The sequence below is a fragment of the Pelodiscus sinensis genome, chromosome 21, assembly GCF_049634645.1.
Source record: "Pelodiscus sinensis isolate JC-2024 chromosome 21, ASM4963464v1, whole genome shotgun sequence".
Taxonomy (NCBI): Eukaryota; Metazoa; Chordata; order Testudines; family Trionychidae; genus Pelodiscus; species Pelodiscus sinensis.
This window is the reverse complement of record NC_134731.1, coordinates 25,264,213-25,280,022: the sequence shown is the minus strand read 5'-3', so window position 1 is coordinate 25,280,022 and position 15,810 is coordinate 25,264,213. Positions and strand designations below refer to the sequence as shown.

General features: G+C 41.3%; 1 protein-coding gene across 1 annotated transcript in view; it reads right to left on the bottom strand.

Moving 5' to 3' along the window:
• The window catches only part of ZZEF1 (zinc finger ZZ-type and EF-hand domain containing 1), a 92,156-nt gene that overhangs the window by 62,076 nt on the left and 14,270 nt on the right, over window positions 1-15,810 (bottom strand). Inside the window, exons 4-11 of the mRNA XM_075904370.1 lie at window positions 14,072-14,243; window positions 12,701-12,900; window positions 11,229-11,439; window positions 7,499-7,615; window positions 5,678-5,856; window positions 4,158-4,256; window positions 1,977-2,068; window positions 138-286 (exon numbers count right to left, since the gene is read on the bottom strand). Coding sequence (XP_075760485.1) covers window positions 138-286; window positions 1,977-2,068; window positions 4,158-4,256; window positions 5,678-5,856; window positions 7,499-7,615; window positions 11,229-11,439; window positions 12,701-12,900; window positions 14,072-14,243 — 1,219 coding nt within the window. The remainder of the gene's footprint in view (window positions 1-137; window positions 287-1,976; window positions 2,069-4,157; window positions 4,257-5,677; window positions 5,857-7,498; window positions 7,616-11,228; window positions 11,440-12,700; window positions 12,901-14,071; window positions 14,244-15,810) is intronic.

Below are 15,810 nucleotides of genomic sequence, written 5' to 3'. Positions count from 1 at the left end.
TATTTGCAGGTACAGCAGTGGACACAAAGAAATGTTAAAGACTATTTTTCCAACTTCATCCACACTCTGAATAGGATAGAGGTGGTTTGCTGCAACATTAATTTTAAAATTGTTCGTTACACCCTGCCCACCTTTACCTGTTTTTTAAAAATTGCCTGAATTCTTGTAGTTTCCACTTGTCATAGCTTTCAAATTTTTTAAAATGCTCCTCTGCATGAAATTTTTCTGATGAGCTGTTATAAGCAAACACCAACCCACACTGGGCTCCAATAGCACCTTTCCGAACCTGAAAGGAGAACATAATACTAGAACACAGAGAAAACTAGGATAACGATTAAAATTATGTTTCTGCTTATAGTTACTCCCCAACTGACGAAAACTTATACACACAGGAATCTAGTTACCCTCAGCTCAGGTGGGCACTGCAAAGCATGTAGATATGCTTTAGGAAAATAAGTTAGCTTTTTCAAAAAAGTAATAAAAATTAAAATAAGGCACAAACAAGCTATTGAAACCTCATCCACTGTTTCCTTTCAGTCATGAGATTTTACCGATGCTTGGGGCATAACATTTTACTTTCCCACCAGAGTAAAGTTTGACATGTACTTAAAAAACACTATACTACATACACAAGAATTAGAAATATCTCATTGGCCCGAATAAGGTACAGGAAAAAAGCAATATAAAATACAGTAAGCTTCTGATAAATACGGCACCTTTGGGACCCAGGGGGTGCCAGATTATCAGATATGCCGGACTATCAGAAGGAGGGGCTATGAGGGGTCTGGGGTGGGGGGGGATGCCACCCCAGACCCCTCATAGCCCCCACCTTCCGATAGTCCAGCTCTGCCCCAGGCGTCCCAGATTCAGCCGCTGCTGAAACTGACCTGCAGCGGCTGAATCGGAGATGCCTGGGGCAGAGCAGCTGGAGTGCTGCCGGGTTGGTCCGGTAGCGCCGACCCTTGGCGCAGCGAGACCAATGGGGCAGCACCCCAGCTACTCTTGGGGACACCTGGGGCAGAGCAGCTAGGGTGCTGCCGGGTTGGTCCAGTAGTGCCGAGGAGCAGCGCTGCGGGACCAACCCGACAGCACCCCAGCTGCTCTGCCCCAGGCGTCCCCGAGTGCAGCTGGGGTGCTGCCCCATTGGTCTCGGCGCGCTACCGGACCAACCCAGCAGCACCCCAGCTGCTCTGCCCCAGGCATCCCTGTTAGGTCCAGTCGGCACTGCGGGGACCAACCTGGCAGCACCCCAGCTGCTCTGCCCCAGGCGTCCCTGTTAGGTCCAGTCGGCACTGCGGGGACCAACCTGGCAGCACCCCAGCTGCTCTACCCCAGGTGTCCCCAAGTCAGCCGCTGCTGAAACTGATCAGCGGCTGATTCCAAGAAGCCCGGGGCAGAGCAGCTCTGCCTCGGACTTCCTGGAGTCAGCCGCTGGTCAGTTTCAGCAGCGGCTGAATCGGGGACACCTGGGGTGCTGCCCGGTTGGTCCCGCAGCCCCGAGGAGCAGTGCTAGGGGATCTACCGGGCAGCGCCCCTAGCTGCTCTGCCTCCGGCTTCCCCGATTCAGCCACTGGTCAGTTTTAGCAGCGGCTGAATAAGGGAAGCTGGGGGCAGAGCAACTCCAATGGTCCCACTACCCGGAGCACTTCCAGGTTCCTGATGGTGCCGTACCATCAGGAGTGCCGGACTGTCAGATACCGGACCGTCAGATACCGGACCATTGGAGTTTTACTATAGATGGATCCCTGCTTAAAGTATGTTTGTGGCAGCATTCTGAAAACAGATGAGATTTCTGTTTTTCCTTTTGTGCAAGTTTCCTGTGACTCATGCAAACACAAACCTAAACAAACTGCTGTCACTCCATGAGGAGGCTCAAAATTTCTTGCAAATCACAAAGCTGTACATTCAAAGGTGAATAACCAAGAAAAAAGCATTAATCCATCAGTCTGCTTGCATAATGCAAACAAATTTCTTACCTTTATTCTAATTTGTGTCACCTGGAACGTAGATTCAGTTCCTGTAGAAAGAATGATACTTGCTCTGGTCTTTCCAGTCTCAGTAAGGAAGCCTAAAGGAACAAAAAGAAAACAGAATAAGGCTTAGAAGGCTGTCACCTTAAAATAAATGGATACAGAATTATGACAACAGGCGTAAAACAAAACCCAGCTCTCTGTTCTATTGCAAAGATTCAACCAGTGACTGAGACTTGAGATTCTACTTATAAGTTAATGTAAAAAGATATAGTGTCATCTTAGTACCAGCTGAACCCCTCTAGTCCGGCACACTCTGGTCTGGCAACATTCATGGTTCAGAATGATTTGAGTTAGGTGGATGTCCACTTATCACGGGTTGGCCAAGTTTCCTGCAGCCCAATAGAGTCTGCTTACAGCCACTAGTCCTGGCTCTCAATGTTCTGTGCTGTTATTTAGTTCTAGTTACCCTTAAGGTAGGTCTACACTGTGGGGCAAAGTCGAACTAAGATATGCAACTTCAGTTATATTAATTGTGTAGCTGAAGTTGAAGTAGCTTAACTAGGCTTTGGGCGCAGTCTACGCTGAAAGAAGAGTGTTCTTCCTTCCACTTCCCTTTCTCCTCGTGAAATGGGGGTTACTGGCATCGACAGGAGTGCCCCTCTCAGTTAAAATTAATGGTCTTAACCGCTAATTCGATCGAACCTTGGAAGATCAACAACAGCAGCAGCTTTGATCTTCTTCTGCAGTGTAGATGTACCCTGTCTTCTAAGAGTGCAGTAAGTAGTGGAAGTGTTGGTAATGCTGCTAGACAATTTTGACCTCCTGTGGTTCAGCAAATTCTCTGGTTCAGCATCAATCAGGTCCCAAGGGTGCTGGACTAGAGAGGAGCAACCTGTATATCCTCTCTCAGACCATGTCTCCTCTGAGGATGTTAAAATGCATGTGATTGAGTAACTATGTAACTGCTAAAAATGTTAGTGGTTACACACAGGGCAACAGCCAGCTCCCCAGGAGCTGGTGCATGCCAGCTTTTAAGGTAGCTCACCATGCATACTGGCTCCCGCCTACTGCTCTGTGCTGCTACCTCTGATACAGAGGCAGCAGCATGGGGTGGCAGGTAGCTCCCTGGGAGCTGGACCAGGAGCCACATGTAGCCCTTTGGGTAACTGATAAGCATCTTTTCCAATTACCCATTTAAATACTTATATCCCTACTCTCCATAGCCAAAGCCTGTCCTGGGACTGTACTATTAGTAACAGAAATTATTCTTGCAACTGCTAAGTTTAGTCACTCCTATTGAATGTTACTGAGGCCACTGAATTGACAGTGTTAACTTATCTAAAGGACAGCTTTTCTGGAAGCAAAGATAGGACTGTCAAGACCACTCTCTCCCTACTCTTTCCTCTTAAAATCCAGGACAAAATCTCAGAAGGACATGAGCTATAAATCCCTCCTTTTGTTACTATATTCTGAAGCAGTAGCATCAAGAGTCAAAGGCCAGGGCAATGTTACCTGTACACTTCAGCTAGGGGCTGAGTAAGTGGAAGAGAACGATTTAGTCGAAGAAACAAAACTTTGCAATGCAAACACCCCCCAATTTTGATTGCAAATAACCCCAAGACAGACAAGCGGCTTTCCAATGTGTGTTCCACATTAGTATTGCACAACTTACATGCCCCCCAAGTATGTTGCGTACTAAGCACTTCAGAAGATTTTCTAAAGAAGTGCACATTACTTTGACTTGCAGAGCCATTAATTATTGCCTCATTTATAATTTTTTCTGATTTTTAAGAATATTTTGAGTAAGACAGACATCAACAATAAAGGATGGCTGACTCTTGAAACAAAAGAGTCAAACACCTAAGCATATTCTACATGATTCTCTCTTCCATCCTTTCATCAGTGTTTGGGAAGTTCATGGTCTTTCATAGCAAAACATTACTCTATGAAATTTTTCACACCAGCCTGCTATTCACTTACAGCCAATGCACCAAAAATCTGACCTAAGATACCAAACGTGTTTTAGGGGAAGGAACAATTTCTAAGAGAAAATTCCCCTTGAGTGAGAATTACAATTTAGAGGCAAGTGTCTGCAGAGTTCCTTTTTTCTAATTGGCAAGCAGGGTGAAAATGTACAACTCTAAAACACTGCAAGAAATTGTAAGCAGAAACCTATACACTTACCGTCCCCTGTCCAGGGCTCAACAAGGAGGTTTTCAGGCCCTGATTTATCTTCCTTTCCTTTTACATCACATGCCTGAAGAGTTAGCTGTAGTGGCTTTCCTGAACAAGCAAATCAACAGATTTGTCACAGCTATAAAATAAACAATACAGAGCCACTGGCATGCTAAATTCTTTACAGCAAGAAGGTAAAAATAAGAAAGCCATTAAAGAATCACAACATCATAGAATCTTTTTTAATTTGCACAAAGGAAACTGAAACCCATTTTACTGAAACTTTACAGATCTGTAAGTATACAAAGATAAGAAAGTTGTTACAGCTGGACGAACCATGGCTGCCAAAATACACACATGCTTAATTAAAGAGTCCACAGTGCATGGAATATTAAATACTATTAAATATTATGTGAGGTGGCAGAGATACAGTTGTTATGAGAACCATAAGTGATTTTTTCCAGAAATTTGACAATAATGTTGTAGTAATATTTTATTTTTAACATATTTACATTTGTCACATATCAGAACCAGCGATTGAGTCTGATCTAAGTATTTCTCTATCTTAGGTTCACACCTGTATTCCTGGTAAGAATAGCCAGTAATTCAGGACTGGAGAGAAGTGGTTAAAGTGAAACTACTAACCTGAGATGAAGTCAATGTTAAAAAAATTGATTAAAAATAATTTCTGGTACTATACCTGTTGCTAAGTCTGCATGCTAATTGTGGTCCTATTTAAAAAGTACTTTTCTTCCTATGTTACTGAGTGAAAATCCAAACAAAAGGGAAACTGACTACACAGAAAGAAATTACATTGACTATACAGAAAGTACTGTTAAATGAGCAAACAAACAAACTAAAATATAAATAAAAAAATTTATTAACTTAAACTTATTAAAGTTTAAGTTAATACCCACAGAAAGACATTTTACTGCCTTATGCTAGACAAGGTTCAAGTTTAACCCTTTGATAAACATCCACATTTATTTTTTGCTTTTGATAAAGAAACTAAAGAATTGTACCCAGACTTGTGTACATGACATAGCTATGAAAAAATGTAAACAAAAAGTAAATATACTCCTCTCAGTAAAATGGGACAGAAAAAAAAAATCAGGAAGCCTGTTCTAGGAAGAAAAAAGATACCACAAGATAAACTTAGAGATGTGAACATCTTTGCCATCTTACTTCTGAGCCTACTGTCCAAGGAGCTCTTAAGCAAGCCTTCCTTCTCCAATGCGACATCACCTTTGGTTCTTGGAAGCATCGCAAGGATATCAAGTTTAGTGCTTGCACTGCTCTGATTCAAGTACCATTTTAGGAGATATACACCTTTCTTTTCAGCTCAATAATACTAATTAAAATAAAACCTCTTTATACCTTGATTGAAGGATCAAACCACCAGTTTACACACACAGAATTTGGAGAGCTGTCTATGATCTCTCTCACCCATGCTCGTAAACTCACTTACTCTTTCTGCAGATTGCAGTAACCATTCAAGTTGCACTTAAAGATGTCCCTGAAATATTTACCATATTTATAAAGCAGGTTTTGTCTAACAGTTGCCATTGAAGAGATGAGTGAAGAAGCCTTGTATAGAGAGTCCAGATGATCAGTGATAGTACAAAGTGAACTTATCACTTTAGCAACACTCCCTCTGGCAAGGGCAAAAGCCAATAATGTAAGTTCAACCTCTGGTGTGGCACAACAACTAGAAGATAAAAAGACCATGTACAAAAATATATAAGAAAGGAAACCTGCAATTTCATAATTAAGTACATGAAATGGTATATCAATCATTTCAATTAAAACCAATGATGTGGCATATTTATTAGGGATGTTAAGTAGCAATTAATTTGCTAGTTGAGTAGTCGATGGAATTTCGGCACGTTAGGAAAAGGCTCACTTCCAGGTCTTGGCACAAGCCCACCCAATTCCCCCGTTGCCATTCTGCACTCTTAAAGGGACAGAGTAGCTGGCACGCAAAGGCACTGGTTCAGTGTCTGGTCCCCCGCAAAGTCTCAGGACAACCATCCCCATGCTGCCACTCTGAATTCTTAAAGGGACAGAGAAGCGCAGCGCATTCCGCAGGTCTCTCTCACTTTAAGAGTGCAGAGCAGCAAGGGGGGGCGGGGAGAGGAAGGGTGAATGAGTAAATGATAGTGCTATCCGATTAGCTCCTGCTTATCGGGTAGTCGACTACTTGTTCACAGCGCTACTATTTATACAGCCAATTAAGCCATTTGTTTATAACAACTTGATAGCTAATTGTCCCATTCCACTCTTTTAAGGAATCATTGAAAATATTTTATCATCTAGTTAGAATCTCAAAGATTAAAAAAGGCTATTTAGTTTTATCACAGGAAGCCAGTATCCGAGTTTTTGTTATATTGGTCTTTTAAAAAAAGAGTATGCTTCTACTAGTACCCTGTATTTCACACTTTACCAGTCTAGAGCCTCCATCTGACATGATTTCATTCCCTTATATTTGCTCTCTATTTCTCTTAACAGATCTCATTACTTTTTGTACATCCACATAGAGCTAAACAGCAAAAAAAAAAAAAAAAAAAAAAAAAAAAAAAAAAATTCACATCCCAATAACCTGCGAAAGGCAGACCCAATAATCTAAACTTTTGTTGTACTATGTCCATACATATGTATGGGTAATGTGCTTATACCTAACACCTGAGGTTTTCTTACTGTAAACATTAATCTATTAGGTCTTTTTGTTTATAATTTAAAACCTAGTTGGCTAGCATCTGATCACATATAAACATGTCTAAAAGTATAATTCATATAAAGAAATCGATTAAATAAAAAGGAATCTAATGGAAAACTCCCAGCTGATTGCAGATGGAGCAGAATAGGGCCAACCATTTTGGTCTATATACCAAGGGTAATTCCTTAAAAATAATTCATGATGGCAATATTCTTCCTTATTACAAAAGAATAAGCTGAAAGATGGTACCTCTTGACTGTTTTGGGGAGCAGAATTCCTAGAATTCACATTTTGGATTAACTGCTTAGAATTTATTCTCAATGGAAAAAAATGTTAACTCTTCCACAGGTCCATAAACAGTTGTCACTGCAGCACTAGTGGCACATTAACTTATACTAAAAATACTCAATACTATGTCTCAAAACAAATATGAAGGAATGAGCTTTTGGCTTCTAGGTCAGCTAAATGCTCACACTGAAGAACTAAGGAACATATTCTTCATATTTATCTTGGAGTTTTTCATATTTGAGTTTTTCAAATTAACAAATGAGGACTACGACAAACGGAAGCTATTTTTGCAGTACCTATTTACTCTAATCATTTTCTGACACACAAGTACATTAATGAAATTTACCTGGTTATTCTTATAAGAAAACTATCTATTTCCTCCAAAACATTAGGAGATAAGAAGTTTGAGAAGTCTGTAGAACCCGATGTCAGGGACAGTGGGGGCATATGTTGCAATGCCTTCCTACATAAGAAAAAGAGAAACACCTTAGAAATAAACTCAAGTCAGAAAGAACTGAAGAGAAAGAAGCTTCAAAAAGGAAGGGCCACTCAGAATCTTCATACTTAAGTGGCTAGATCTCGGTGTTTAGGGTAGATGGTCTCTGCTGTATGTGGTGCATTAAAAACACAAAGCATTTGGTTTCTAGTTGGAGAAAGTAGTGCATAGATTTTTAAATAAAAGAGGCTATGAAAATACCACACAAAATTAAACCCTGCAATTGGATGCATGCCATCAGAGACTAATTTTGTGATATAGAGCACAACAAAACCATTTGATAAAAAATGCATTTCTAAATTAAAGTCAATCTAACACTAAGTAATATCTTGTTGGAAACAACTATAAAATAGCATTCCTTTATTAACCATGGATATTGGCAGACCAGAGAGGTTCAACCTGTACAAGAGTTTTTTGAAAATCATATGCCTGCCAAAATTGTTTAGTTTAGAGTAGAGTAGAGATGTCAATGTGCAGACAACTACATGATTAACTGATAAATCTGGATTTATCGGTTAATCCTGACAACTACCTACAGAGGCAGCAAGGGAGAGGGGGAAGAGAGAAGTATCAGAGGCAATAAGGGGCAGGGAGGCAGGAGCCAGTACCCTCACACACACCCCTGCGCTGCTGCCTATGATACAGAGGCAGCAGTGTGGGGTGGCTGGGGGCTCCCCAGGAGTGGGGCAAGGAACACATTGACTGTGGACCCGCCTCTGGGGACTAACAAATAATCATGTAACAAACCTGATGTGGTTACACAACTATTCAATTACATGCTGCCTAATAGCCCTAGTTTAGGGCTGTTAAATCCCAATTATGTCACTAACTGTTTAAACCTTAGGTTTAACTGGTTAAGCGGGATCCCACTCCATCCACACCACCATGCAGAAGCCAGCAGTCCTGTGTAGTGGGGAGGAGGGAGGGAAGGCAGGGCCTGACTTTTGTCTCTTCCCGCACACATGGGGCTCCCGGCAGCAGGAGCCAGCCCACCTGCGCAGGGAGCTGGCAGCAGGAACCAACAGCTGTGCACATGGGGAAGCCAACTTCTGACCCAAGAGCCGGCCGCACAGTGTGCAGGGAGGCCAGCACTGGGTCCTGCTCCCAGCTTCCACGCATGCATGGAAAGCAGGCTGCTCCAGGGTACTGATTAATGACGACCCAGTAAGCATCACCCATGAGGTTAACAGGCTACATGTTCACATCCCTAGTTTAGTTTCTTTTTGACAGTGTATAAAAACCTGTTCAACATAGAAGTTTAGTGCTTAACTATGCCATGCTGCCTCCTTGATATGACAGCAGGGTGGAGGGGCTGATTACCACTAACTGCAGAGTTTCAAGGGTGTCTACATATATTTTCCACTCACAGGATCAAGGCACCAACACAGATGCCTTGCTCTGATGTGTGCAAACAAACAGAGGCCCTGAAAGAAGAGTGAAATTCCTAAATATAAACCTAAACAACTAAAGACTTTAATATATTAGGACCGATGCCTTCTATCCATGAAAGGGTCTTAACTACGTACTGCTCATTCCATACACCACATGGTACACAATTCCTTTTTAGTTCCTGAAATATCTGAGAATGTTTAAACAATATTCAATATTTAACACTATTAGGATAATAAAGGCATAAAAAATTGGAAGCCTTTTCTCCCATGAAAAGAGATTGTTTAACAAAACTTAAAATCTTATATAACGATTGGCTCTTTTGAGTGTAATTAATATATATATGAATTACATTAACCGGATACAAGAGAAACAAAGAATGTAAGAAAGAAAAGGAATACCCTTTTAGAGTTAAGACGACTGCATTAACACATTAAAAAGCTACAAAAATATTTGAATTGATGTGAGGCAACCACTATGTGCTCTTTGAGACAGAACTACTAAGTAACAAACTGAGCAGTCAGCCACACACACACACACACACACACACACACACACACACACACACACACACACCCCCCCCCCCCCCCCCCTCATCTGGAACTAGAAGTATGTAATTAGATAGCAACAGAAACAAAAAAAGTAAACACATTATGGTACTATGTTAAATGTAAACTACTAAAAGATTTGACAAGGTAATGAGAAAAAGCACAGAAACAATTTCCTTAAGACAGTTAAAGCAGCATTTTCTTCTGCATAGAAAAGTTTCAAAGTTGTGTTAAGTCAATGTTTAGTTATAAACTTTGGAAAGGACGCCCACAAACACTTTGTTCAAACAAATAATCCCTCAGTAAGTGTAATTCTGAGGTTCTACTGTACCATATTTTCCGGCGTATAAGACGACTTTTTATGCTAAAAAACATCGCCCAAAAATCGGGGGTCGTCTTATACGCCAGGTATACAGGCAGTCCCCGACTTGCAGGTAGGAACGGGGCTTTTCTCACCCCGGAGGACACAGACTGCGGGACCTCGCGGTCCCGCCGCCCGTGTACTCCGGGGCGAGAAAAGCTGCTCCGCGTCTCCCTGGTCTGCAGACCAGGAAGACGCAGAGCAAAGCCGCGGAGGGGCTCCGGCAGCGGGGCAGCCCAGGCGCGCCGCGGCTGTCCCGCTGCCGGAGTCCTCAGAGGCTTTGCTCCCAGTGCCCCTGGTCTGGAGACGGTTCCCAGCAGACCAGGGGCGCCGGGAGCAAAGCCGGGGAGGTGGAGGGGTCCCGCGCCTGAGGCTTTGCTCTGGCAAAGCCAGGGAGGCGCGGGACCCCGCCGCTGCTGCGGCTTTGCTCCCGGTGCCTCTGGTCTGCTGGGGACCGTCTCCAGCAGACCAGGGACACCGGGAACAAAGCCGCAGCCGTGGCGGGGTCCCGCGCCTCTGAGGCTTTGCCAGAGCAAAGCCTCAGAAACGCGGCACCCCGCCGCCGCTTCGGCTTTGCTCCCGGTGCCCCTGATCTGCTGGGGACTGTCTCCAGCAGACCAGGGACACCGGGAGCAAAGCCGGGGAGGCGGAGGGGCACTGGGGTGCTGCCGGTTGGCCTCCTAAGGGGGGGGTAGTCTTATACAGCGAGTACAAGATGAAAACCTATCTTTTAACTAGAAAATTAGGGGGTCGTCTTATACACCCAGTCGCCTTATACGCCGGAAAATACGGTACTTTAAGCTAATTAGCTTGAGTGGACTGAAAGGATAGTCAGGAATGACAGTCCAAATAGATAAAGCTCTACATAAGTAAGGGCTATTGAAAAAGCAAACTAAATTAAGCTCCAGTCATAAAGAAAATGGAACACAGTCAACATATGAAAGCAGAAAACAACATTGAAAACAGGAAATGAATTAATTTCAGGCTTCTACGAGAATACTACAAGCCTTGAAAAATAAAAGTAAACTATAGAAGCATCTTGCCAGTATACAGTCAGCCATGTATTGGTATAGCAGGCATGTAAAAATAATTTACTTAGCCTGATGGTTATGTGTGGGTACTAGCCATATGTAGCAGGGCAAAGGAATGACTATTTGTAAATTTGACAAACTGGTAGCCAAGGGTCTGTTTAAATATCATGATGGAGGGAATGGAAACAAGTTATACAAGATTTTATAAAATGACAATTTTTATATAAAAAGCAATGAAGTTTGGTACTTACTGAGTATTTTGCAAGATAGTGTGCACAAATGCTGGATTGGCCTCCATGGAAGCTGTTACCAATGAGGTCAGTAAAGACCAGTACCAGATAGCTGAAGCATCACATACTGAGACGCCAACTTTCTTAACTCTTTGATAGCCAACAGCCCTGAGCCCATGGATCCTAGTATCACATCCATCACTAAGGCAACGCCTGATGTTTATCTGCACATCTGTTGGTAAGATCAATCAAGAAAAAAAGGTAATTTCTTTTTTTTCCTAATAAGAATAAATAAGAGAATCTTTAAGTTCAAAAGAAAAACTACCGGCATTACAAAAATGTGTAACTGAAGTACCCAGTATCCATGTGATCATGTGTGCATATAACTATTGCATACATGAGTATAAACATGCACAGACTAATCTGGAAAATTTAAATTTCAAGGGACTCACATGACCAACTATATGAAATATTAGCCCCTGTAACACAAAACATGGGGTCACAAGTTATAGAAGGGAAACAAAATTTTCCTCAACATGTAAATAATCAATGTATTTCACTCAATATTTTATTTTAAAGACTAACAAAAAATGTAGATGGTATCATATTGATAAATCATACTGATACCATCTACATGTTTTGTTAGTCTCTGAAGTGCTACCAGACTATTTGTTGTTTAAGTTTTTCCTGTTACAGACTAACTCGGCTACCCCTCTGACTATTTTATTTGTTATGTTTCAAAGGCAAATTTATTTGCCAAGGCTCTGGCACCTTCATCATATGACAGTAAAATGCAAATAATTTCAAAATTAGAATACAAGTAGTTAAATATGCTATCTTCATTTCAGATAATATACTTGCAGAGTTAATTTGAGAAAGTAGGTACCCTCTGTGGACACTTCAGGAAGCTATGAAAAATATTTTTCATGGAAAACACCCATTTAAATAAAACCATTGTTCAGTTAAACTTCAGAAATTGTCACTAGGTTCTATCCAAGAAGGCAGCCACAGATCTGTCATGCTTAAGGTGACAACACTGAATATAGTTTGTTAAACAAAAAGCTCAAAATATGTTGAACACGTTACAAAAGTCAGTTCACTCACGTACTGACAGAGGTGACATTGAATGACATTACAGCTGACACACAAACTGTTCCTTAACCAGAAGTGGAATTTTTGCTACATACTACCATCTAGCATATTGTGGCACTGCATAGAAATTCTTATAAATGCATTATGTAAGTAAATATATATTTTGGCATATCTTCAAATGAAAGATGCTGGAAATGCATCAAAAATTAAAACCCAGATGCTATGCAAAAAGACTTTGTAACATGGGCCAAGAACCACAATCAAAATTATCTGGAATAAGGACTTGGCAAAAGCCTCTGTATGAACACCACAAATTTCAGCAAGTTATCCTCATATCTACCCAGCCTTTCACTTTCAGAAAAGCAAAAAAGAAAACACCAATTATGTCTTTATTAACTCACACATCTGACTAATGTTAGCGTTTTCCAACAATGTCACGTAGCCAGTGATATTGCTGGGAATGTGAACATCTCGGACCTCCTGGAGATTGATGGCATTCCTTCCAACCGCCACCGTAACTTGCTGCGGCATATAACTCTGGTCATTAGCTGCCACTGCAATGGACAGATGTCTCAGAACAACATCTGGTTTCATCTTTAAACTGTAAGATGAAGAGAAATAAAACATACATATCTCCTAAAGAGAAAAAAAGAAATTAAGGGCCTGACTTTCAACCTAATCTTTGCCAACCTTCACTTCTGCAGGCACTAGCAACTGCAATGGTGTTTATCTAGCTACTTGTAACTAATCACCACTTCAAGCGAGTGCTTGAAGTGCAGGCTAAACCAGGTATTGTCTAGCTACTAATATCTGTGCCCATAAATGCAGAAGTCACTTCTGAAAATCAGACCCTGAAACTTTACATCATTCAGCAGAGTCTTCACTGTGTTATCTTATAGTCATTATAGGTGTGTAAAAGCAGAACAGAACTACAAAAGGACTATCAGTACTCTAGCACCAAAGAGAAATGTAATAACTCACAGTACAATTAAACACTGATGCTACGGGTACATCTAGACTACAGGCTTTTGTCGACAGAGGCTTTGTCGACAGATAATGTTGACAAGGAGCCTCTAGACTACATCCAGTTCTGTCAACAAAGCAAGCCGCTTTGTCAACATGAGTGTAGATGCAAAGGACAGTGTAGATGCAATAACGCCTTCTGTCAACAGAACTCTGTCGACAAAAGGCGTTATTCCTCGTAGAATGAGGTTTACCACTGTTGACAAAACTGCCGAGTTCTGTTGACATTGTCAACAGAACTCAGGGCTAGTGCAGATGCAGGTATAGTTTTGTCGACAAAAGTCCACTTTTATAGACAAAACCCTGTAGTCTAGACACACCCTATATGACCTCAAACCTATTTTCCATTCTATATTAAAAGTAGTGATATATTTTACTTCAAAATTGTGACATGAGTCTCTTAATATACTTGTATTGGGTAGTACTTAAACATTCATGATACAGCTAAAAAACTTTAAAAAATACCAAAGATGCTAAAAAAATAAAAAAGTAGTAATTTCCCCCCATGCCACACATGCATACTCAAAACAAAAATGGAAAATAAGATTTAACTTCATGTCTTTTTAGCCAGTTGTAACCAAAGTTAATACTTTTCATCTTAATATAAAGATTAAGATGATGCATAAAAATCACGTGTTTGCATCTGACTACTCAGTTACAGTCTAGTAACATTAAAATAAGTATTCCGCACTGTACATCTTAAGTGCTGACAAGCCTAAAACCCAGATGCCTATTACCATGCTACTGACCGTATCCAATGTGAGCGAGCACTCCCATCTGACTGCCAGAAGGATAAGGTTTCTCCATTAGTCATCTTGTCAATGTCTGCAGAGTTGGATGAGGTTTCTATGTGAGTATAGCACTTAGTGACAGTTTTGAGTTTGTCCATGTCTTGGTTACCATTCAGATCACTGGGGGATTCTGTAACGACACAGAAAAAAGAAGTCACGGATAAGGACACTTAAAAGCAATCACATTTCCCATATTCATATCTCCTGTAACACATTCTCTGCAAGGATGTGTCTACACAGCAGGGCTATTTTAGGATACCAGAAGTATTCCAAAATAGCTTCCCTGCATCTTTCAAAGATTCCCACTATTTTGAGATATGTGTCTCGAAATAGCGGCTGTGCTATTTAGGCATCCCTGTAACCCTCATACTATGAGGGCTAAGGGATGTCTCGAAATAGCATGTTATTTGAAAATTTGGTGCTGTGTAGATGCACCAAATTTCAAAATACGCTATTTCAAAATTCAATCGAAACAGATACACAATTTGCATAGCACAATTTGCGCATCTTATATTGAGTTTAGAATGCTGTATAGACTTACCCCAAGTATGTGCCATATTTAAAACAGAAGATAGCAATGTTTTATTAAAATTTTGCAGCACAGAGTGCACGCCAAGACTTAATCTTAATTTGCAACTGTCAATGTGAAATACTTCTATATTTCACTGGAAGTTTTGCAGACTAACTCAGAGGTGGGGAACCTTTTAGGATCTGGGGCTACTGACCCACAGAAAAATCAGTCAGGGGCCACACACAAGTGAGACGCAAAAAAAAAAAAAAACCCCACACCTCACTGACATAGCCCCCAACTGAGAAGGAAAAAGACACTCCTCACAGAATCTAGTGGGGCTCAGGCAGGTAAATTTTGTGTGCTCTAGCCCTGCAGGGAGATAGCAGGGGGGCTGGAGCATCAGCGCAGGCTCCCCAATGCTGAAGGTGGAGCCCTGAGCCTTAGAGGCTGGATCCAGGCAAGCCAGGGGTTGTATCCAGCCCCCAAGCCTTAAGTTCCACACCCCTGCTTTAACTTTTAACATAGTCTTTGGATTATTATTACCAGGGCTTGTCAAGCCATGCGGAAGTGCATGCTGTGCATGCACAGACCACGCTGCACATGAGCTGACCGTGCTACGTGGCCGCGCCGGGCTATGATCTACTTGCCACAGGCGAGTAGATTAACCTATTTGTCGAGCCCTGATTATTACACAATTGCAAACAGTGGAAAATAAACCAAGCGAGGAAATCTAGCCAGCCATTCTAGAGAGGAGACAGAGCTAATTGCTTCTCTGCAGAAATATTCTACTTGATTTTTTTCAACCTGGAGAAAATAATCAAGTATGGAAGAATGGAAAAACGTGTAAAGTCTAACAAAAACTTTAGAAAGTAAGCTTTTTCTTAGAAGTGCCAAACTATGAACATAGTGCCAGATTCAAATTCTACACAGGATACCACTTGGATAACCACAGAAAACACATTGCCAACAACTTAATAGATTTCTTTTCTACTGGACAATTTGCTTTAGGAATGGTTCACATATAAACTATGTTTCCAGTGAACCAACTATGATCAGTAAAGGGGTTTGATCCAACACAATATAACAAATAAATCTTCATTCTGAAAAATGATTAGGATATAGGAGAGAAACATCCATGCCAGTCACTCACAAATCAGACAATAGATAGGATTAAGGGAACCATTTC